Source organism: Coregonus clupeaformis, chromosome 19 (assembly GCF_020615455.1).
Source record: "Coregonus clupeaformis isolate EN_2021a chromosome 19, ASM2061545v1, whole genome shotgun sequence".
NCBI lineage: Eukaryota > Metazoa > Chordata > Actinopteri > Salmoniformes > Salmonidae > Coregonus > Coregonus clupeaformis.
In genome coordinates, this window is record NC_059210.1 from 50,528,289 (window position 1) to 50,553,638 (window position 25,350).

General features: G+C 42.3%; 1 protein-coding gene across 2 annotated transcripts in view; it reads left to right on the forward strand.

Moving 5' to 3' along the window:
• The window catches only part of furinb (furin (paired basic amino acid cleaving enzyme) b), a 202,987-nt gene that overhangs the window by 135,993 nt on the left and 41,644 nt on the right, over positions 1-25,350 (forward strand). For both annotated transcript variants that reach the window (XM_041838004.2, XM_041838005.2), the window contains exons 7-8: positions 17,839-17,927; positions 22,549-22,721. In XM_041838004.2, coding sequence (XP_041693938.1) covers positions 17,839-17,927; positions 22,549-22,721 — 262 coding nt within the window. The remainder of the gene's footprint in view (positions 1-17,838; positions 17,928-22,548; positions 22,722-25,350) is intronic.

Genomic DNA, 25,350 nt, shown 5'->3' on the forward strand with positions numbered 1-25,350 from the left:
GTCCTACCTATGATATCATTTATGAAGATTATACCTTTTTTAAACATTTGTTTAAAAAATAATGTTTTTTTATCAAGTAGTATATTTGAGTTAAACCACAATATTTGTTGCATTATTTGTTCTGTCGTTTCTGGAGGATTAAATTGAAATTGCAACCAACTTTCTATGGCTTGTTTTAGAAATAGTGATATTTGGGAGTTGATTTCCTTTTCAAATAACTGAAAGTGAGAGTTTGTAGTCTGAATAAAGGGGAAAAGGCCATTCTTGAACATGGGTGAGACAATCTTACTAATTTGCTAGAGAACCAGTTTGGATTTAAGTATAACTTTTGTATGACTGAAGATTTTAGTGATAGGTCTAATGCTTTAATATTTAATCATTTCTGTCCTCCGAATTCATATTAATTATATAAATAGGCCCATTTAATTTTGTCTGGCTTGCCGTTCCAAATAAAATGGAATATTTCTTTCTCATATAATTTAAAAAACTGTTCGCTAGGTGTAGCGTAAGCAAGACCATAAGCAAATAGGTAAACTGGGATAATACTAAAGAGTACATCAGACCCATGGGGCGGCGCGCAATTGGCCCAGCGTCGTCCAGGGTAGGGGAGGGAATGGCCGGCAGGGATGTAGCTCAGTTGTGGGTTCGATTCCCACAGGGGGTATGAAAAAAAATAATGTATGCACTAACTGTAAGTCGCTCTGGATAAGAGCGTCTGCTAAATGACTAAAAATGTAAAATGTAAAATCAGGGTGATTTTTCCACAAATAGACAGGTATTTACCTTTCCATTGTAGCAAGATCGTATCTATTTTTGCTAACTTTCTATTAAAATGTATTGGAGTGAGATCATTTATTTATTTTGGGATATATATTCAGAGTATATCCACATCACCATCAGACCATTTTATTGGTAAAATACACGGTAATGTAGATCATCTATGAGGCGGTGGAGGGATTCAAGTTGTGGATTTAAAAGAAAACATGAATCATCAGCATACAATGACACCTTTGTTTTTAAGCCCTGGATTTCTAATCCCTTGATATTATTGTTGGATCTGATTTTAATAAATTTGAATTAAAAATGTTAAATTAAATTTTTAATTTTAATCATTTAGCAGACGCTCTTATCCAGAGCGACTTACAGTTAGTGAATGCATACATTTTATTTTATTTTCATACTGGCCCCCCGTGGGAAACGAACCCACATCCCTGCCGGCCAAACCCTCCCCTACCTTGGACGACGCTGGACCAATTGTGCGCCGTCCTTGGGTCTAGCTAACATTTCGATGGCCATAATAAATAGATATGCCGATAGTGGACAACCTTGTTTTACTCCTCTTGACAGTTTAAAACTTTCTGAGAAATAGCCATTATTTAATATTTTACACCTAGGGTTACTATACATGATTGTAACCCATTTTATAAGAGATTCTCCAAAATTGAAATGCTCCAGGCATTTATATATAAACTCCAGTCATACTTTATCAAAAGCCTTTTCAAAGTCAGCTATGAATAGCAGGCCTGGTTTCCCAGATTTTTCATAGTGTTCTATTGTTTCCAGTACTTGCCTTATATTATCTCCAATGTATCGTCCATGTAAAAAACCTGTCTGATTAGAATGAATAATGTCCGACAATACCTTTTTAATTCTATGCACTATACATTTTGCTAGAATTTTTGCATCACAACACTGAAGTGTAAGGGGCCTCCAATTTTTGTAATGGACTGGATCTTTATATTTCCCATGTGTATCCTGTTTCAGTAATAATGAAATCAGACCTTCTTCTTGAGTGTCTGATAATCTACCATTTACATAGGAGTGGTTAAAACATGCTAATAACGGTCCTCTGAGAATATCAAAAAAAGGTTTGGTATACCTCAACTGGTATGCCATCCAACCCTGGAGTTTTCCAAGACTTAAAGTCTTTAATTGCATCCAGAAGTTCCTCCTCTGTAATTTCACCGTCACATGAGTCTTTCTGTATGGCTGTTAATTTTACATTATCAATAGAAAGCAAATCCATACAATTAGCTTCAGTTAAAGGAGATGGAGACAACTGAAACAAAAACATAAGTTCCTCCATTTCCTTTTGTTTTTCCTCTAATTTATTCTGAGCCTCTATGTTACAGTTTTTATTGCAATCTATCTGTTCTGTTAGACCTTCTATTTCCTTTGTTAGTATGGACTCTTTTGAACTAAATTGCTTTTGTTTTGAAGATGAGTACTGCATTGCATGGCCTCTAAAGGCACATTTAAAAGTGTCCCATACAATAAGGGGATTTGCTGTACCTATGTTATGTCGGAAAAATGCAGTTATAAATTCCTCTGTCCTAGTTAAAAACAAGTTATCATCCAATAGGCTTTGATTACATTTCCAATATCCTCGCCCACGTGGAAATTCAGTAAGAGTAATGTATATGCCAATTATATGATGGTCCGACCGCATTCTGTCCCCTATCAACACTTTTTAAACTTTTGGTGCCAACGAGGATGACATAAGGAAGAAGTCAAGACGACTAGCTTGATTGAGTCTCCGCCATGTACAGTGGGGAAAAAAAGTATTTAGTCAGCCACCAATTGTGCAAGTTCTCCCACTTAAAAAGATGAGAGAGGCCTGTCATTTTCATCATAGGTACACGTCAACTATGACAGACAAATTGAGATTTTTTTTTCCAGAAAATCACATTGTAGGATTTTTAATGAATTTATTTGCAAATTATGGTGGAAAATAAGTATTTGGTCACCTACAAACAAGCAAGATTTCTGTCTCTCACAGACCTGTAACTTCTTCTTTAAGAGACTCCTCTGTCCTCCACTCGTTACCTGTATTAATGGCACCTGTTTGAACTTGTTATCAGTATAAAAGACACCTGTCCACAACCTCAAACAGTCACACTCCAAACTCCACTATGGCCAAGACCAAAGAGCTGCCAAAGGACACCAGAAACAAAATTGTAGACCTGCACCAGGCTGGGAAGACTGAATCTGCAATAGGTAAGCAGCTTGGTTTGAAGAAATCAACTGTGGGAGCAATTATTAGGAAATGGAAGACATACAAGACCACTGATAATATCCCTTGATCTGGGGCTCCACGCAAGATCTCACCCTGTGGGGTCAAAATGATCACAAGAACGGTGAGCAAAAATCCCAGAACCACACGGGGGGACCTAGTGAATGACCTGCAGAGAGCTGGGACCAAAGTTACAAAGCCTACCATCAGTAACACACTACGCCGCCAGGGACTCAAATCCTGCAGTGCAAGACGTGTCCTCCTGCTTAAGCCAGTACATGTCCAGGCCCGTCTGAAGTTTGCTAGAGTGCATTTGGATGATCCAGAAGAGGATTGGGAGAATGTCATATGGTCAGATGAAACAAAAATAGAACTTTTTGGTAAAAACTCAACTCGTCGTGTTTGGAGGACAAAGAATGCTGAGTTGCATCCAAAGAACACCATACCTACTGTGAAGCATGGGGGTGGAAACATCATGCTTTGGGGCTGTTTTTCTGCAAAGGGACCAGGACAACTGATCCGTGTAAAGGAAAGAATGAATGGGGCTATGTATCGTGAGATTTTGAGTGAAAACCTCCTTCCATCAGCAAGGGCATTGAAGATGAAACGTGGCTGGGTCTTTCAGCATGACAATGATCCCAAACACACCGCCCGGGCAACGAAGGAGTGGCTTCGTAAGAAGCATTTCAAGGTCCTGGAGTGGCCTAGCCAGTCTCCAGATCTCAACCCCATAGAAAATCTTTGGAGGGAGTTGAAAGTCCGTGTTGCCCAGCGACAGCCCTAAAACATCACTGCTCTAGAGGAGATCTGCATGGAGGAATGGGCGAAAATACCAGCAACAGTGTGTGAAAACCTTGTGAAGACTTACAGAAAACTTTTGACCTGTGTCATTGCCAACAAAGGGTATATAACAAAGTATTGAGAAACTTTTATTATTGACCAAATACTTATTTTCCACCATAATTTGCAAATAAATTCATTAAAAATCCTACAATGTGATTTTCTGGATTTTTTTTCCTCATTTTGTCTGTCATAGTTGACGTGTACCTATGATGAAAATTACAGGCCTCTCTCATCATTTTAAGTGGGAGAACTTGCACAATTGGTGACTGACTAAATACTTTTTTTCCCCACTGTATATCTCACTAGGTCAGGATATTTAAGCCTCCATATATCCACTAGTTGTAATGCATCCATGACATTCATGATTTCCTTAAGAGCATGAGGGTGATAGTGTGTAGTGTGATTTCCTTTACAGTCCATTGAGCTATTTAAAACAGTATTATAATCTCCCACCATAATAATAGAGTCTTGTATGGCTTGCAGGGTTGATCATTTATTATATATATTGTCAAAGAAGCGTGGATCATCATTATTTGGTCCGTAAAGGTTAATGAGCCATATCTGTTTATGGTCCAATAACATATTTAAAATCATCCATCTACCTTGCGGATCTGTTTGGACAATTTGCACATTCGGATCAAAATTACTGTTCATTAATATCCTCACCCCTTTTGAGTTTCTTTGCCCATGGGAGAAGTATATTTCGCCCCACCAGTCCTTTTTCCACACAACTTCATCTAGAATTGTTGAATGAGTTTCCTGTAAACAATAGATATTATATTCCTTCTCTTTGAGCCATGTAAATATTGTTCTTCTTTTGTTTTTTTCTCTATTTATCAATCTTTGGTCACAAGTGCCATTGTAGCTGGGTACTTTAATAAAGGAAAACTGAGGAAAATGCTACCGAAGTTCTATCAAAACATCTTCTGTGCTACTCGCGCATCGAGAACTCAGGTCCATTGCTACTCCCCCTTCCCGGATCGCTACTCAGATCACGCATCCATTTTGCTCCTCCTCTCCTATAGGCAGAAACTTAAACAGGAAGTACCTGTGGGAAGGACTGTTCAACGTTGGTCTGACCAATCGGAATCTATGTTGGGAAATGTTCTGGGTTGCCTCTGAGAATAGTATTGACGTATACACTGACTCAGTGACGGAGTTCATCAGGAAGTGCATAGATGTTCCCACTGTGACGATTAGAACTTATTCAAACCAAAAACCGTGGATAGATTGCAGCATTCGCGTAAAACTGAAAACGCAAACCACCACATTTAACCACGGCATGGTGACTGGGAACATTGCCGTGTAGAAACAGACCAGCTATACCCTCCATAAGACAATCAAAGAGGCAAAACATCAGTACAGGGACAAAGTAGAGTCGCAATTCAATGGCTCAGACACGAGACGTATATATGGCAGGGACTCCAGACAATCACAGATTATGAAGGGAAAGCCAGCCACGTCGCGGGCACCGACGCCTCGCTCCCGGACAAACTAAACACCCTCTTCGCCCGCTTCGAGGAAAACACAGAGCCGCCAATGCGGGCCACCGCCGCTCACGAGGACTGTGAGCTCTCATTCTCCGTGGCCAACCTGAGTAAGACATTTAAGCATGCTAACCCTCGCAAGGCTGCCGGCCCAGACGGCATCCCAAGCCGCATCCTCAAAGCATGTGCAGACCAGCAGGCTGGAGTGTTTACAGACATTTTCAATCTCTTCCTATCCCAGTCTGTTGTCCCCACTTGCTTCAGGATGTCCACCATTGTTCCTGTACCCAAGAAGGTAACTGAACTAAATGACTATCGCCCCATAGAACTCACTTATGTCGTCATTAAGTGGTTTGAGAGGCTGGTTAAGGATCATATCACCTCCAACTAGCCGCCACCGTAGACCCACTACAATTTGCATACCGCCCTAACAGATCCATGGATGACGCTATCGCCATCGCACTGCACACTGCCCTATCTCATCTGGACAAGAGGAATACCTATGTAAGAATGCTGTTTGTCGACTACAGCTCAGCCTTCAACACCATAGTGCCCTCCAAGCTCATCACTAAGCTCGGGGCCCTGGGTCTGAACCCCGCCCTGTGCAATTGGGACTTTCTGTCAGGCCGACCCCAGGTGGTGAAGGTAAGCAACAGCACTTCCGCCACGCTGATCCTCAACATGGGGGCCCTACAAAGGTGCGTGCTCAGCCACCTCCTATATTCCCAGTTCACCCATGACTGCGTGGCCACACACGTCTCCAACATAATCATCAAGTTTACTGACGACACAACAGTGGTAGGCCTGATTACCAACAACGACGAGACAGCCTACAGGGAGGAGGTGATGGCCCTAGTGGAGTGGTGCCCATAAAATAACCTCTCCCTCAATGTCAACAAAACGAAGGAGCTGATTGTGGACTTCAGGAGACAGCAGAGAGAGCATGCCCCCATCCACATCTACGGGGCCACAGTGGAGAGGGTGAAAAGCTTCAAGTTCCTCGGTGTGCACATCACTGACAACCTGAAATGGTCCATACACACAGACAGTGTGGTGAATAGTGCCTCTTCAACCTCAGGAAGCTGAAGAAATTTGTTTTGGTCCCTAAGACCCTCACAAACTTCTACAGATGTACCATTAAGAGCACCCTGTCGGGCTGTATCACCGCCTGGTACGGCAATTGCACCGTCCGCAACAGCAGGGCCCTCCAGAGGGTGGAGAGGTCAGCCCAACGCATCACCGGGGGCACACTGCCTGCCCTCCAGGACATCTACAGCACCCGGTGTCACAAGAAGGCCAAGAAGATCATCAAGGACCTCAGCCAACCGAGCCATGGCCTGTTCGCCCCACTACCATCTAGAAGCATCTAGAAGGCAGAGACAATACAGATGACATTGCTCGTTCTGATATTTCTTAATTTCTTTCTTTTTATTTTGGGGATTTGTGTGTATTGTTTTTCTATTGTTAGGTATACTGCACTGTTGGAGCTAGAACCATAAGCATTTTGCTGCACCTGCGATAACATCTGCAAAATATGTGTACCCAACCAATAACATTTGATTTGATTTTGACTTCTCTTAAGCTATGCAAAACTTTACTATGTGTCGATTAGTGTGAATTGTGAAAGTGTCTTGTGTTGACTTATATTTTTCCTCTGTATTTGATACACTCCCCACCAACTGAGAGGAAATAACAGTAATCTTCCGCAGATTAAAGTGGTCTAAAAGTTCTATACATTATGGGTAAATAGCAGGAGGGTAATGTAATGTATTACAGAGTTGTGCTCCAGTGTAATCAGCCTCTCAGCTGGAAATAGAGCACCATCCTTTTGTCCTCTGACTCACCAGCAAGGTGGTGTGGAGACCCAACCTAGGTTCGGAAAAATACCAGTTAAGACTAGGGCTCTGGTGTTCATGAAATTCTGTCAGCCAGTTATTGTCATGCAAAAGCCTGCTGGTCTCACGGTAATTGACCGTTAATTAACATAAACACTTTTAGCATCTCCTGGCCTCCACGCATACAAGCCTCTTACAAGCCGCTGATGTGCACCTTTGGAACAACTACATTAGAAAAAGTAGAAGAAATCAATTGAATATACACCATCACAATAAATCCATTATTTATTTTAGGCAGGCCTAAAGAAATATTATGATGTGAAGAAAGTGTATTTCAGAAGAACAGAATATGAGTTGGCCTACTGTATGTTATCTGGCTATGCGTCATGCCATAGCCTGTAGGCTTGTTCATTTAGCTGACAAGATATGCTTATACGTCCCGTGCCATTATTTTATATTATATGATTTTATAGTAAGAAGAATATAATTGAACTTAGCTGAATATAATAGAAATGATATTTTTTTCCATTCCGGAGCGAATGCACATATGAAGTGTCTATGTTGAGCGTAAAAGTGATCATTTGAAACAGGTCCTGGACCTATACGCTAGATGTAGAGTTATTTGGCAACTTTAGTTGTGAATAATACAAACCTTAGAATGTCTTTGGAATTAAAACATATATAGGCTGCATGATGCGACTATAGGTTATTGATGATTTGAGAAAGTTGGGGAGAAAAAGCTTGCGCTCTGTTCCTTGCCTCCGGCTGCACACGCTGTTCTCTCATCAAGTGATCATACAGTGGGGAAAAAAAGTATTTAGTCAGCCACCAATTGTGCAAGTTCTCCCACTTAAAAAGATGAGAGAGGCCTGTAATTTTCATCATAGGTACACGTCAACTATGACAGACAAATTGAGAAAAAAAATTACAGAAAATCTCATTGTAGGATTTTTAATGAATTTATTTGCAAATTATGGTGGAAAATAAGTATTTGGTCAATAACAAACAAGCAAGATTTCTGGCTCTCACAGACCTGTAACTTCTTCTTTAAGAGGCTCCTCTGTCCTCCACTCGTTACCTGTATTAATGGCACCTGTTTGAACTTGTTATCAGTATAAAAGACACCTGTCCACAACCTCAAACAGTCACACTCCAAACTCCACTATGGCCAAGACCAAAGAGCTGTCAAAGGACACCAGAAACAAAATTGTAGACCTGCACCAGGCTGGGAAGACTGAATCTGCAATAGGTAAGCAGCTTGGTTTGAAAAAATCAACAGTGGGAGCAATTATTAGGAAATGGAAGACATACAAGACCACTGATAATCTCCCTCGATCTGGGGCTCCACGCAAGATCTCACCCCGTGGGGTCAAAATGATCACAAGAACGGTGAGCAAAAATCCCAGAACCACACGGGGGACCTAGTGAATGACCTGCAGAGAGCTGGGACCAAAGTAACAAAGCCTACCATCAGTAACACACTACGCCGCCAGGGACTCAAATCCTGCAGTGCAAGACGTGTCCCCCTGCTTAAGCCAGTACATGTCCAGGCCCGTCTGAAGTTTGCTAGAGTGCATTTGGATGATCCAGAAGACGATTGGGAGAATGTCATATGGTCAGATGAAACCAAAATAGAACTTTTTGGTAAAAACTCAACTCGTCGTGTTTGGAGGACAAAGAATGCTGAGTTGCATCCAAAGAACACCATACCTACTGTGAAGCATGGGGGTGGAAACATCATGCTTTGGGGCTGTTTTTCTGCAAAGGGATCAGGACGACTGATCCGTGTAAAGGAAAGAATGAATGGGGCCATGTATCGTGAGATTTTGAGTGAAAATATCCTTCCATCAGCAAGGGCATTGAAGATGAAACGTGGCTGGGTCTTTCAGCATGACAACGATCCCAAACACACCGCCCGTGCAACGAAGGAGTGGCTTCGTAAGAAGCATTTCAAGGTCCTGGAGTGGCCTAGCCAGTCTCCAGATCTCAACCCCATAGAAAATCTTTGGAGGGAGTTGAAAGTCTGTGTTGCCCAGCGACAGCCCCAAAACATCACTGCTCTAGAGGAGATCTGCATGGAGGAATGGGCCAAAATACCAGCAACAGTGTGTGAAAACCTTGTGAAGACTTACAGAAAACGTTTGACCTGTGTCATTGCCAACAAAGGGTATATAACAAAGTATTGAGAAACGTTTGTTATTGACCAAATACTTATTTTCCACCATAATATGCAAATAAATTCATTAAAAATCCTACAATGTGATTTTCTGTAATTTTTTTTCTCATTTTGTCTGTCATAGTTGACGTGTACCTATGATGAAAATTACAGGCCTCTCTCATCTTTTTAAGTGGGAGAACATGCACAATTGGTGGCTGACTAAATACTTTTTTTCCCCACTGTATTTCCCCCATCAGACTATTCTCAATTTAATCTTGTCTTTACTACTAAAAGTACAATTTGTTTCGATTTAGAATGACCCATTATTAAATGGGCAGGAACAGGGGGGAATGTCATCCGTATGCACTTGAATATTGAATGGAGGCCGCTTTCCCGCTTGTTAATTTTTCAATCATGCAGGTAGGCTAGGGGAAAGGGAAACGGGATACCTAGTTACTTGCACAACTGAATGCATTCAACCGAAATGTGTCTTCCGCATTTAACCCAACCCCTCTGAATCAGAGAGGTGCGGGGGGCTGCCTTAATCAAAATCCACATCATCAGCGCCAGGGGAGCAGTTGTTGTTGGGGGTTATCTGCCTTGCTCAAGGGCAGAATGGCAGTTTTTACACCTTGCTGGCTTGGGGATTCGAACCAGCGACCTTTCCGTTACTAGCCCAGCTCTCTTAATAGCGGAGCATGTGCATAATATGAGCAGCTGAGAAATAAATATAGTAGCAGCTGGGATCCTTGTCTTTTTAGTGGCAACCATCAAAACTCTGCTTTCACACGGGGTTGCATATAGAAATGTCTGGGCTTATACAGTGGGGGAAAAAAGTATTTAGTCAGCCACCAATTGTGCAAGTTCTCCCACTTAACAAGATGAGAGAGGCCTGTAATTTTCATCATAGGTACACGTCAACTATGACAGACAAAATGAGAAAGAAAATCCAGAAAATCACATTGTAGGATTTTTTATGAATTTATTTGCAAATTATGGTGGAAAATAAGTATTTGGTCAATAACAAAAGTTTCTCAATACTTTGTTATATACCCTTTGTTGGCAATGACACAGGTCAAACGTTTTCTGTAAGTCTTCACAAGGTTTTCACACACTGTTGCTGGTATTTTGGCCCATTCCTCCATGCAGATCTCCTCTAGAGCAGTGATGTTTTGGGGCTGTCGCTGGGCAACACGGACTTTCAACTCCCTCCAAAGATTTTCTATGGGGTTGAGATCTGGAGACTGGCTAGGCCACTCCAGGACCTTGAAATGCTTCTACGAAGCCACTCCTTCGTTGCCCGGGCGGTGTGTTTGGGATCATTGTCATGCTGAAAGACCCAGCCACGTTTCATCTTCAATGCCCTTGCTGATGGAAGGAGGTTTTCACTCAAAATCTCACGATACATGGCCCCATTCATTCTTTCCTTTACACGGATCAGTCGTCCTGGTCCCTTTGCAGAAAAACAGCCCCAAAGCATGATGTTTCCACCCCCATGCTTCACAGTAGGTATGGTGTTCTTTGGATGCATCTCAGCATTCTTTGTCCTCCAAACACGACGAGTTGAGTTTTTACCAAAAAGTTATATTTTGGTTTCATCTGACCATATGACATTCTCCCAATCCTCTTTGTAGGTGACCAAATACTTATTTTCCACCATAATTTGCAAATAAATTCATAAAAAATCCTACAATGTGATTTTCTGGAATTTTTTTTCTCAATTTGTCTGTCATAGTTGACGTGTACCTATGATGAAAATTACAGGCCTCTCTCATCTTTTTAAGTGGGAGAACTTGCACAATTGGTGGCTGACTAAATACTTTTTTTCCCCACTGTAAGAACACTTATTTCACTCCACGCATCAACCACTGTTTGAGGAGCATGCCGCTTGAATGAACCAACAGATCTCCTAGGCCTATACGTTCTCTCCCAGACTCATGGATAGAACGTTTGGAGCGTAGTATAAGGTAACCAGTCCATCCAGTATGCATAATAATACAGTCCACACTCAAAGGCGATTACTAAAATGTGTTTAATTTTGGAGTATAGGCTAGACCAATTAAATTACCAAAGACATCTTAAATCAGTTTTTTAAATGTTTTTCTGCCGTGCGTAATATGCGGTTGGCTATGTGTTGTATAAGGGCACAATCATTATTTTAATTCAGGAGTTTTTTTCGGGCTTGGGCTTATATAGGCCTATGTGTATGCATACTCTCTAATATGCGCATGTCTGTTTTTTATTAATCATCACCTTAGAAAGGGCTGTCTTTCGTTGTGTTAGGCTTAGAATTTTTTTCAAATTGATTGATCACAGTGAGGTGAGTTTAAAAGCACAATACTGTTTTGATAATAAGTGTTTGATGCGATTTTCGATTTCATTTGCATTGATGTGTGGTGCCAGGAAAACAACCTCTCCCTCAAGACATTGTGGACTACAGGATTGTGGACTACAGGAAAAAGAAGAGGACCGAGCACGCCCCCATTCTCATCAACGGGGCTGTAGTGGAGCAGGTTGAGAGCTTCAAGTTCCTTGGTGTCCACATCACCAACAAACTAACATGGTCCAAGCACACCAAGACAGTCGTGAAGAGGGCACGACAAAACCTATTCCCCCTAAGGAGACTGAAAAGATTTGGCATGGGTCCTCAGATCCTCAAAAGGTTGTACAGCTGCACCATCGAGAGCATCCTGACTGGTTGCATCACTGCCTGGTATGGCAACTGCTCGGCCTCCGACCGCAAGGCACTACAGAGGGTAGTGCGTACGGCCCAGTACATCACTGGGGCCAAGCTTCCTGCTATCCAGGACTTCTATACCAGGCGGTGTCAGAGGAAGGCCCTAAAAATTGTCAAAGACTCCAGCCACCCCAGTCATAGACTGTTCTCTCTGCTACCGCACGGTAAGCGGTACCGGAGCGCCAAGTCTAGGTCCAAGAGGCTTCTAAACAGCTTCTACCCCCAAGCCATAAGACTCCTGAACATCTAATCAAATGGCTACCCAGACTATTTTTTTTGGTATTCTTTCTTAAAACTGCATTGTTGGTTAAGGGCTTGTAAGCAAGCATTTCACTGTAAGGTCTACACCTGTTGTATTCGCCGCATGTGACAAATACAATTTGATTTGATGTCAGAGAGGTTAGAGGGACAATAGAGCCCTGAGTATCAGGCCATTCGCATCCTGATGGTCGTTAGCGAGTTGGGTATAAGAAGAGATTACGTGACTCAGCAGTTAAGTGGAATTTTACTGTGGCGGTAAAATGATCACCGCAACAGCCCCAGTTAAAACGACGTAATAATTACACGCTGAGCGTTCGATAAAAAAACATATTCATTTGACCAGCGATGTTGCTGATTCTACAGGATTAGCATTGAAAACGTGACCAGCGGTCTGGAAAACAAGTAATAAAGTGGCTGTAGATCATTTGAAAAACTTTTAAATGAATATAGTGACAGTAAAACAGTTGTGTTTGCTGGGTAGTTAACGTTAGCTGAAATTCACTATGATTGCGTTGATTTTCCACTTTGATGGCAAACTTTCTGTACTGCTACCATTCACTCCCAGTAATTTTTGCTCCAACGCTAGTCCAATGAATTTGTTTATTTTCTAACTCTTCTGCATGGATAACCTTTGTTATCATCAACCTAAGACCCAACCTAGGACCCAACCAGGACGTGTGTTATTACTGGATCCTCCAACAACAATAAGTGTTTTTATGATTAGCCCCAGCAGTGTTTCCTATAATGTGGACGCACAACGTCCAGGGAAGGGCATGAAAGTGTGTGTGAGCCTCCTAATCAGATAGCTGCACTGTAATCAGGAAGAGATCTTAATGTCTGATGTAATGACCTATGTGAAATGCCAACGCTTGCTCTGTTCCATCAGATTGCATTCTGATCCCATTGCACCAGGTCCTGAAACAAGGGCAGGCTGCAGAAGAATACAGACATTTTAATGATCACACAGTAATGATCTCGTCTTTCAGCTGACAGACTTTTGCCCCTATAGACTAAAGTCATTAAAAGTTCGATTAGGTTTTTATTATCATCGTCTTGTATGGAGAGGGGTAGGTACTAGGTAGTTGTTAAAGGCCAATTTCACGGTAATGGAATTGCGCTTTGACTTTAAAATGTATGCCAAACAAAAACCATTGATTTCAAAGTTTAACAAACCATACAACTCTATGCACAAGGACTACTTTGAACAATTTACACAGAACATTTCAGAAAAACACATTTACAGGAAGACCTGTGCAGATGCAAAGTTTGGTAAAATCTCCTTCAGTTTTTTATGCAACAACGTTTCCCAAAAACTCACTTAAATACAGTATTGGCTCCAAATTAAAATTGAAAGATGACTGCAGAAAGAATGGGGTGTCAGCTATGACATGACACCTTGAGTTTTACATTTTTTATTTTGGTTATTGAATTACAGTAGGTGAAGTTGATTTACATCCAGTAATGGAATTACGGTAACGGAATTACATAATGGGTCCCTGATCTGTACTATACAGAAATGCATAATTATGGACATGAATATCATTCTCTTCATGGTGATATATCCTGAATAGGTAGACAAAGGTAAGAATATCCAATAACCTTTGCATATGTGGGTATATATATTCTACACACTAGCTATTATACTAATGAGCTCTGCCCCCAAACAAGACCAGATTTGGTTAGTCCGGACCAGATCAAATGTGAACCAATCATAAGCGTCTATGTTTCACAAGTTTGGACATCACAGTAGAGTATAGTACAGTACTGTACTCTGCTCTAGTGCGCTCTGTACTGAACTCTACTGTACTGTTCTCTACTGTACTGTTCTGTCCAAACTTGTGAAACATAGATGTCTATGATTGGTTCAGATTTGGTCCGGCCAGGGCGGACTGACCAAATTTCAACTACTTTTCGATGTCCATGGACGTCCGTTGTCGGTCAGTGCTCAGTGGGTGAGAATGCTTGTTACAGTAAATGGAAAGAGGGTAGGTGTTAGGTGTCATGGTAGGTGTCAGTAAGAGCCGGGAGAGGTGACATTAACTGGAGAGAGAGAGAGAGGGGTGGCAGGTAGCCTAGCGGTTAAGAGCGTTGGGCCAACCGAAAAGTTACTGGCCCACAAATGTCATACCCCCGCAAAAATGCTAACCTCCCCTGTAATTGTAATGGTGAGAGGTTAGCATGTCTTGGGTGTATGATATTTGTGCAACTGAACTTTCTCACTCATCATTATTCATGATTCATTCAGGACTATCCAGAATAATGGTAGGATCCACATTAATGTAGAAGTGTTTAGAAATATTATATTCTTATTTACAATAAAAGTGACTCCAAAATGACACAATACATTATTTACCATTAATTTCTGTTGGGCACTAAATAATCTGAAACACAACCAAAACAAACAGCAAATACATCCAACAAGTTTGTAGAGTCACAAGCTTGATGTAATCATTGCTTGCTAGGAATATGGAACCAAATACTAAACTTTTGACTACTTTAATACACATAAGTGAATTTGTCCAAATACTTTTGGTCCCGTAAAATGTGGGGACTCTGTACAAAAAATGTCTAAACGGTTCACCCGATATGGTTGAAAATACCCTCAAATTAAAGCTGACAGTTTTCACATTGTATCATTTCAAATCCAAAGTGCTGGAGTACAGAGACAAAACAACAAAACATTTGTCACTGTCCCAAAACTTTTGGAGCTCACTGTATGTGGGTTTTTGGTGACGGAATTACAAGGCACAATGCTATGTTTTTTAAACTTATAGAAGGCAAATAATTTCTCCAAAACTAAATATAAGTGTTGATATTAGTTGGCTGGGGTCTTTACTTTGTGATGGAGTGAGAGGGTGGGTGTGTGAAGGCCGGTATATTCCTGCTTGTTGGCTACATCTGCTGGCCAGGAGAGAGGGTGACCCGGAAGGGTAAGATCCTAATTACACACACCTGAATATAATTAGCTTGGAGGTTGGGTGGTGGCTGTTTTAACCTGGCTTTGGCCAGATCTGTTTTGGTCTAGAGCAGCAAGAGCTGACATGCAGAGCCCTCCAACGTTGGGAGGGATATCGAACCCAACGGGACAGGAACCTACCGAATGTAACTTGGCTGTAGACCTGACCCCAGTAAGGACAAGCTTGTTGGATTTCTGTTTTCTTTTGTTGGATATGCTGGTAAACAGCTTAGCTGTCCGGTAGCAGAGAGGGACCGGAAGACCCATGTAGAAAGGCTCAAAGATGAGCTAGGGTTTGGTTTTATTGCTACCCAGCGCTGTGGCACATTGTTTCTTTCTCTGGAGAAAGGTCCATTTTGGTCTACGCTTGTGTTACTTCACTCTCGTCACTTGTTGGCCAGCCCGACCCCCACCTAATTTCTGGGATGGAAAATAGTTGAATAATTAATAGATGCCTTAATTTTCAAAAAAATATAGATTCTTAACTTTCATTTGACACCCAATTTGACATGCTCATATGAACTTTACATTGGTGCACTGTATTTTTTTGAGCAGTGTATTTTTTTTTTACATCAATTAGCTTTAACATCAATTAGCTTTAAATTAACTTTAAATTCTGTTCTCAGAACTTATCATAAAAACCACAAGAAAAATGTTGTAACATTAAGAAAACGTTCTAAGAATGTTATTTAAAAACACATACAAAACATATACTGTGTACACAGAACAAAAATATAAACGCAACATGTGAAGTGCTGGTCCTATGTTTCATGAGCTGAAATAAAATACCCCAGAAATGTTCCATACTCACAAAAAGCTTATTTCTCTCAAATTTTGTGCACAAATTGGTTTACATCCCTGTTAGTGAGCATTTTATTCTTTACAATCCATCCACCTGACAGGTGTGGAATATCAAGAAGCTAATTAAACAGCATGATCATTACACAGGTGCACCTTGTGCTGGGGACAATAAAAGGCCACTCTAAAATGTGCAGTTTTGGCACACAACACAATACCACAGATGTCTCAAGTTTTGAGGGAGCGTGCAATTAGCATGCTGACTGTAGGAATGTCCACCAGAGCTGTTGCCAGATAATTGAATGTTAATCCATAAGCCATGCTTTGGAGTATTTCTGTCTGTAATAAAGTCCTATTGTGGGGGAACACTCATTCTGATTGGCTGGGCCTGGCTCCCCAGTGAGTGGGCCAGGCTACCAGGCCCACCCATGGCTGCGCCCCTGCCCAGTCATGTCAAATCCATAGCTTAAAGCAGGGTTCTTCAATCCTGGTCCTGGAGGGCCGAAACACCTCTGTTTTTCATCCTCTCCTTCTAATCAGGGGCTAATTCAGACCTGGGAAAACCAGGTGAGTGCAATTAACTACCAGGTAGAAATAAAAAACAGAAGTGTTTCGGCCCTCCAGGACCAGGATTGAAGAACCCTGGCTTAAAGCCTAATTTATATGAACTGTAACTCAGCAAAATCTTTCTAACTATTTCATGTTGCGTTTATATTTTTATTCAGTATACATTCCATAAAAAAACACAACTTAGGAATGTTCAGAAAATGTTCCAAGAATGTTATTTAAAAACATATATACTGTACATTCCATTCTCAACGCCAACAGAACTCTCTCTAATCTCTATCTTGTTAAGTGTGTTCAGGTGTGTTGGCCGCACCCACTAATTGGCCACATATGATCTTAATGAGTGCTTGTTTCCTTTGAAATGGGGTCTGTTTGAATAGACTATAATGAACCGTTTTGTATGCGGAAAAAAACATGGCATGTTAGCTCCATCCTGGTGGCGCATTCCTAATTCCATGGATAGAGAACAGAAGATCATAGGTTCAAATCTCACTGATGCCGTGTCACAATAAATAAAAAACAGTTTGCATCATCAGTGCCTAAGCAAATTAATTTCCATGTGTCTTACTGTATCTTACTATATCTGTGCTATAAAAGTTAACCCCAAATAAGCTAGCAGTGTTATTAAAAGTCTTATTGAAACATTCAATAAGGCAGAATTTTCACTTATTTTCTCAGAATGTTTAACAAACGTTCTGTTTTACCACTCAGGAAACATATGGCTTTGTTCCCACAACCAATGTGAAACCAAAACATACTTCCAAGGAACCAAATGTGCTAGCTGGGGACCTTGTGCTAGCTGGGGACCTGGTTAAAGACAAATTGGACACAAGGTCATGGTAGGGAATGTATTCATGGTCTTTTTCCCTTCCTTTCTCTCCAGTGGGGAGCGTTTGCCTGCGATTGCTTATTATAGGACCTTCAGCAGCATTGGCCCTCCATGTGTTTTTCGTCTATTCGTTGGTGTGCTGCTGTGTATTTTTTAGCAGTCGTTCTGGGAGGTATTGTTTTTGAAGAGCCCTGCACTGTTCAGGGTGGTTGAGATGAGAGGAGTGTTTTTGGTCATGAATTCTAACTACTCTCTTCTGTCTCTCTCTCCCTCTTTGTCTGTCTCTCTTTTACTTCTCTCTCTCTCTCTGTCTCTGTGTCTCTCTCTGTCTCTGTGTCTCTCTCTCTCATCTAGACATGGAACACGGTGTGCTGGGGAGGTTGCTGCGGCCGCCAACAACGATGTATGTGGGGTGGGCGTGGCATACAACACCAAAATTGGAGGTGAGTGAGGCATGCTGGGATTGAAGGAGGCTCTGCCCATGGCAAACAATGATTGGTTCCGTAGAACATGACTTGCTACCCGCCACTTCTGAATATGTACCAACTTTTGTCTCTAATCTTTCGTCAAAGACAAGGACTCTAATCAGTCTAATGGGCTATTTCAAGCCATTGTCTGGCCTGAGCACTCTGTCAAAGACAAGCAGCCAGCCAACAAGACTCAGTGGAGCCCTGAGAGCAGTCCCCTCCACAGATGTTAGCCATAACTCTCCTACTCCTCCTAGTCTTCATTAGCATGCATCTCCTGCTCTAGCAGCTCATTGGCTCCTGCTCCACACATACATTATTCCTCTGACAATCTGCCCATGTCCCAGGGTTACACAATTGTTTATAAACAACACAGTTTGCTGTGTGCCTCATTCCCCATCGGGTGTGTGTGTCTCCACGCACACACAAACACACACACACACACACTCACTCATCTCCCACGGCTCACAGCTTTTAGATAGCGTGTGTCTGCAGGGCCTGGTTGTCTAGACTAGAGTGTGTATTTGAAGTCTTTATGTGGTTTATCATCAGTGTCAGTGATGCAGCAGATAACCTGGGGTTAGCTAGTCAGGTACAGTAGTAGGCTTATTTGACGATGGCTCATTTCATGCGTTCTGCTCCCATTACTGTTCAGAGCACTGTTCCGAGGCGGCCCACATCAAAGCTACAGACAGGCCCTGTTCAGGTACTATGATGAAAGATGGGCCGGTTTGTTTCTCTCAGGTCACAGACGCTTTTGGAGGCACCGTAAACTCTCCCGCACTCATTCGTCAGAAGGAATGTTGTGTTGTTTTTGCGTTGTTTGTGAGTTGTCTGTCTGTCTTACTGGGTTGTTTAATGAAGGAGAAGGTCTTGACTCTTGTTTTAATGGCCAAAGTGTGTGTGCGTGCGTGTGACTGTGTGCGTGACTGTGTGCGTGACTATGTGCGTGTGTGTCTGAGAGTACAATTGGTCATCACGTCTGACACTGTGACAGGCTCATAAGCCCTTTGTCTCCCCAGTCAGACTGTGTTTGTCAGTATGAAAGCCAGTCACACAAGGCTTTTTTTCCCAACTGCATCATGTTTATAACACCTAGGGAGTGAATGTTATTTACAATAAGGGTTACATGGAGAAAATCTGACCTCTCTGAAATGAAAATGGATGGCAAAATATATTTTTACCTAAACCCTCCCTGAACACTTGAAAACAAACAAGTGACACTCCCCTATACCCAAAATTAAAACAAAGTGGATAGCAGTTTACCCTCACTTCTTGGACAGACCAGAGCCTTAGATATGCAGTTTTAGAAACTGTTCTTCATCCTGTAAGCATTACATGGCAACGCAGGAATTTTGATAGCACACAGGGCTGCGGGACAGAAGGTTCTGGGTTCGCAGACCACCATGGACAAGAGTCGGGGTGGAAAGATCTCCTATATAGTAAAAGCATTACATTCATCTATCATGGTATTTGCAGGTCTGAGAAAAAAATTGCCTTTTATAACCATTTCATGCAATTCTACGTAATTGTACATATTAGTGGGATCTTTTTTTAGTATCACACAAATTACCGAAATTACAGGCTAAGAATGGACAGTGAGATATCATAAGATGAACACATAGGCCTATTTCTCCAATGCCAAATCAGTGTGTCTTGTTTGCAACAAACTGTCCCTGTTTGCAAATAATTAAATATGAGACGTCATAAGGAATCTGAGCATGGTACTTTCAAAAGTTAGGCTTACCTTTCCACCCCTGACAGAGTAGGCCACATTTACGCTTTAACTGCTGGCCACTCTTCTTCCGTGGCTTAACCCAATGAGAGAAAGTCACAAGTGTTTCCCTAAAAGCTGTCTGGGTTTAAATGTCTTCTATTTTTACAGAAAGTGAATAGCTTAATCAATTGATAGTGACATAATTAGATTACTTCCCAAGCAAAGTCAGCCTCTGAATGTTATAGAAACTAAACAATGATATCCCCATATGCATTGGAGTCACGTCTTTCCTGGGTATTTTACAGCTTGTTTCTAGCATAAAGCGTCGCGGACCAGCGCTGTTATAGATCACTTTATATCATCAGATTTGTTTAATTTTCTTCAAAATCTTAGCTAACAAGGGGTAGGCCTGTGCTTTTTGCCATTTTCTTTAATAAAAGGTAGGCCTATGGCATACCCTCTCATACCCCCTCAATTCGAGTCCTGGTTTTAACTTAACAGCCCTTCACTGACACGGAAGTAGGCTATTTAAAGAGTGCATGGTGGGTGGAGGAATTGGCCGAAAGATCAATGGATATAGCAGCCTATAGCCTAATTTCGTCTGTCAAACAGGTAGGTCTACCTCTTATTTCTTAAATAGGAAGAAATAGTCTCCATGACAAAGCCCTCTTGTTGTTAGTGAAGTCTAACAAAAATGAAGACGTTGAAATGAATTATGCCTACTCGAATTTGCCTACTTTCAGCACCATGAGCTGTCCATTTCCGATTGATTGTGCAGCGGCTGCTGCTTCAAGTTTCAGCACCACAATGTAAGTTACTCGAATCTGGCTTATTGCGAGGTCAATAACTGCGATAAATACATCATGTGCAAGAATTATATTGTTTTAAATAAAAATCTATGATATGGTCCCCCCTTTTCTGCTATAACAGCCTCCACTCTTCTGGGAAGGCTTTCCACTAGATGTTGGAACATTGCTGCGGGGACTTGCTTCCATTCAGCCACGAGCATTAGTGAGGTCGGGCACTGATGTTGGGCGATTAGGCCTGACTCACAGTCGGCGTTCCAATTCATCCCAAAGGTGTTCGATGGGGTTGAGGCCAGTCAAGTTCTTCCACAAACCATTTCTGTATGGACCTCACTTTGTGCATGGGACCTCACTTTGTGCACGGGGGCATTGTCATGCTGAAACAGGAAAGAGCCTTCCCCAAACTGTTGCCACAAAATTGGAAGCACAGAATTGTCTACAATGTCATTGTATGCTGTAGCGTTAAGATTTCCCTTCAATGGAACTAAGGGGCCTAGCACAAACCATGAAAAACAGCCCTAGACCATTATTCCCCCTCCACCAAACTTTACAGTTGGCACTATGCATTGGGGCAGGTATCGTTCTCCTGGCATCCGCCAAACCCAGATCTGTCTGTCGGACTGCCAGATGGTGAAGCGTGATTCAACACTCCAGAGAACGCGTTTCCACTGCTCCAGAGTCCAATGGCAGCGAGCTTTACACCTCTCCAGCCGACAATTGGCATTGCGCTTGGTGATCTTAGGCTTGTGTGCGGCTGCTCGGCATGGAAACCCATTTCATGAAGCTCCCGACGAACAGTTATTGTGCTGACGTTGCTTCTAGAGGCAGTTTGGAACTCGGTAGTGAGTGTTGCAACCAAGGACAGACGATTTTTACGCGCTATGTGCTTCAGCACTCAGTGGTCCTGTTCTGTGAGCTTGTGTGGCCTACCATTTTGCGGCTGAGCCATTGTTGCTCGTAGACGTTTCCACTTCACAATAACAGCACTTACAGTTGACCGGGGCAGCTCTAGCAGGGCCGAAATTTGACAAACTGACTTGTTGGAAAGGTGGCATCCTGTGACAGTGCCACATTGAAAGTCACTGAGCACTTCAGTAAGGCCATTCTACTGCCAATGTTTGTCTATGGAGATTGCATGGCTGTGTGCTCGATTTTATACACCTGTCAGCAATGGGTGTGGCTGAAATAGCCAAATCCACTAATTTGAAGGGATGTCCACATACTTTTGTATATATAGTGTATCAAAGTTGGCCTCCGGTCCTCCTTCTCATCTTCGCGCTCTCCTTCTCAAACTGAACAGAACATAGCCTATAGGCAAGTCTGTGCTCAAGATTTTGGACTAGGCGTAATCAAACATCATTTTCGGAAGAAACCTTTGACTCTCCTCCTGAACTGCCACCGTAGCCCTACACAGCACAGCCATTGGTTAAGCAGCACACAAAAACGTTTTTGATCAGCAAGAGCAGAGGCCGGGGCTCAGGGTTGGAATATCCATTGCGGTGTGTAATGCAGCCTAGTTTTATTTACACCATCCCAGCAGCTATCTTAGAAATATAACTTTGCTCTGTGCTTCTCTGAGCATGCACTTCGTAGCCTATAGCCAATAGCCTATGGATCATTTGATTGAGACCACACTAAATAGCCTATAGGCTCACTTGATATTGTGCGCCCAGTGGAGAGTCAGAGATGAGGGGATCGATATATAGCCTAATAAACAACTAATTCTAAAACACTGAAAAATATTGAAATTTCATCCATTACAAATTACATGACCCTCTCCTGGACTAGATTTAGAAAATACTAAACCCTCCCCTTGACTGAAATTGAAAAATCATAACCCTCCCACATCGTAACCGTTCTGTACATTTTGATCCGTTCCCTACCACTTCTCCTCTCGTGCTGTCTCTGTCAACAATGTTCCTCTCATTCTGTTTCTCATCTGTCACCTTCTCTCTTTCTCCCTTTCTGTCTCACCCTGCCTGTATTATCTAGTTTATTTCACCTTTGATTTCACCCCCCCTCTCTCTCCATCTGTGTACTGACCTTGCCTGTGTGTGTGTGTGTGTGTGTTCAGGTGTGCGTATGCTGGACGGGGAGGTGACAGACATGGTGGAGGCACACTCCCTCAGCCTGAACTCACAGCACATCCACATCTACAGCGCCAGCTGGGGCCCAGAGGATGACGGGAAGACAGTAGACGGCCCCGCCAAGCTGGCCAAGGAGGCCTTCCTCCGAGGAGTCACTGAGGTCAGTCATTACTGGAGCACACATAGTTCCTGATACATACCTACCAGATGTTGTTTCAAAGACACACACATAGGAAGGATAGGATAGGATCAACTGTATTGTCCCAGAGGGGAAACTAGTCTTGGACACACAGTACTGCTGTATAAAATTCTACGTTATACACACATACTCACAAATTATCTTAGAAGATGAATGGGTTTTCCATGATGATTGTTACGAACCCCGTGGCTCTAAACGTCTAGGGTGGATGGACATGAGACCCGTAACATAAATTATGCAAATTATAAGTGTGACCTGGAACAGTGAGAACAAAAATGACACAACAACCGTGAACTACCGTCAAACATAAATGGTTTATTACTAAACACACGGTAAAGGTTTGGGAAAAAGGGCTGAGCAGGACCCAAGAAATGAAACAATAGTGTAAAACCCCCTAAACTGATCTAGCCTGCCTGAAGAACCGCTAGGCTACTGCTAGTCATACAAAAATACAGTGGGTGGTCCGCTCAGGTCTAACTGGTGTTTATAGACAGATTTCTTCCTACGGGTAATGTACGCCCAAGGGCAACTAGCTTAAACCCCCCTTTTCCCAAAAAACACACAAAGCTACTAAACAGGGTAATCAGCAATTAAATAAGTACACAGGATACAACAGTATCCACTCTCAGGTAAAGAAATATATTCTAATAATGTTACCAATAGGGTAACCAACAACTTAGTGCGTACACAACACACAGGACACCACCGTGTCCATACTCACATATGGCAAAAAGTCTCTCTCTCCTGCAACAAACACAAGTCTGGTTTTTATAAAATGGGATGTGTGATTGAACAAACGAATAACAGGTGGTGCAATTAACAGGAATGTTCACTGATTGGTCCAATCAGCAGACACCTCAACGACCACCAATCAGGAACATACAGGAAGGCCCTCAAAATTGTCAAAGACTCCAGCCACCCTAGTCATAGACTGTTCTCTCTGCTACCGCACGGCAAGCGGTACCGGAGTGCCAAGTCTAGGTCCAAAAGACTTCTCAACAGCTTCTACCCACAAGCCATAAGACTCCTGAACAGCTAATCATGGCTACCCGGACTATTTGCACTGCCCCCCCACCCCATCCTTTTTACGCTGCTGCTACTCTGTTAAGTATTTATGCATAGTCACTTTAACTCTACCCACATGTACATATTACCTCAACTACCTCAACTAGCCGGTGCCCCCGCACATTGACTCTGCACCGTTACCCCCTGTATATATAGCCTCCCTACTGTCACTTTATTTTACTTCTGCTCTTTGTTTTTCTCAACACTTTTTTTTTTTTTTTTTTTTTGTTTTATTCTTACTTTTTTTGTTTAAAATAAACGCACTGTTGGTTAAGGGCTGTAAGTAAGCATTTCACTGTAATGTCTGCACTTGTTGTATTCGGCGCATGTGACCAATAAAATTTGATTTGATTTGATTTGATACAGGACACCTGTGATTAGGGCAGAAAGAGTAGAAACACACAAAAACACAGGATACCTGTATCCGTAACACTCCCACCCTTAAAAGAGCAAACCAAAATGGTTTGCGACACACGTACCATCACAACACCCAAAATTCAATAATCATCCTGCCGGGATAACAAAAAAAAACCTAGATCATTACACACGAGACAAAGCATCTGCCAACACATTATCTAACCCCTTTTTGTGGCGGATCTCCAAATTATAATTTTGCACGACAAGTGCCCAACGCATAAGGCGTTGGTTCTGGTTGTACATCCGGTGGAGAAACACTAAGGGGTTATGGTCAGTATACACTATTACTGGTAATGCACTGGAACCAACATAAACTTCAAAGTACTGCAGAGCTAACAACAAAGCTAGAGCTTCTTGTTCAATGGTGGAATAGTTTGTCTGACATTTGTTAAATTTCCGTGAAAAATAACAGACAGGATGGTCCACTCCACTCTGGTCTTGCTGCAGTAGAACAGCACCAGCACCTCTGGCACTTGCATCTACCTCCAGTTTAAACGGCCGCTCAAAATCTGGCGCAGCAAGAACAGGAGTACTACACAAGAGTGCTTTAGCAGTGTTGAAAGCAGTACAACAATCTTCCAGACCATACAAATTTTCTCGCCGGACTGAGCAAATCCGTTAATGGAGCAACTACCGCAGAGAAATTTTTACAGAAACTACGGTAGTAGCCAACCATCCCTAAAAACGGCGTAGCTCTCTTCTGGTGGTAGGTGCGGGAAATGCGTTTATAGCTGAGACCTTGGCATCTACAGGGCGCACCTGACCATGGCCGACCTGTTTACCAAGATAAGTAACAGTGGCCTTCCCAAACTCGCACTTTGCTAAGTTCAGGGTTAGAGAAGCGGTTGCTAGACGTTCACACACTACCCTTAGAGTGTTAACATGATCAGACCACTCAGTTGAATAAATTACCAGATCATCAAGGTAAGCACTACAATTAGGAACTCCAGCCAATACTGTGTTAACCAGGCGTTGGAAAGTGGCTGGTGCGTTCCGCATCCCAAATGCCATGACAGCATATTGTAGGAAGTGATCTGGGGTCACAAAGGCAGAGATGTCGGAGGCACGTGGGGTTAACGGCACCTGCCAGTAACCTTTAGAAGATCTA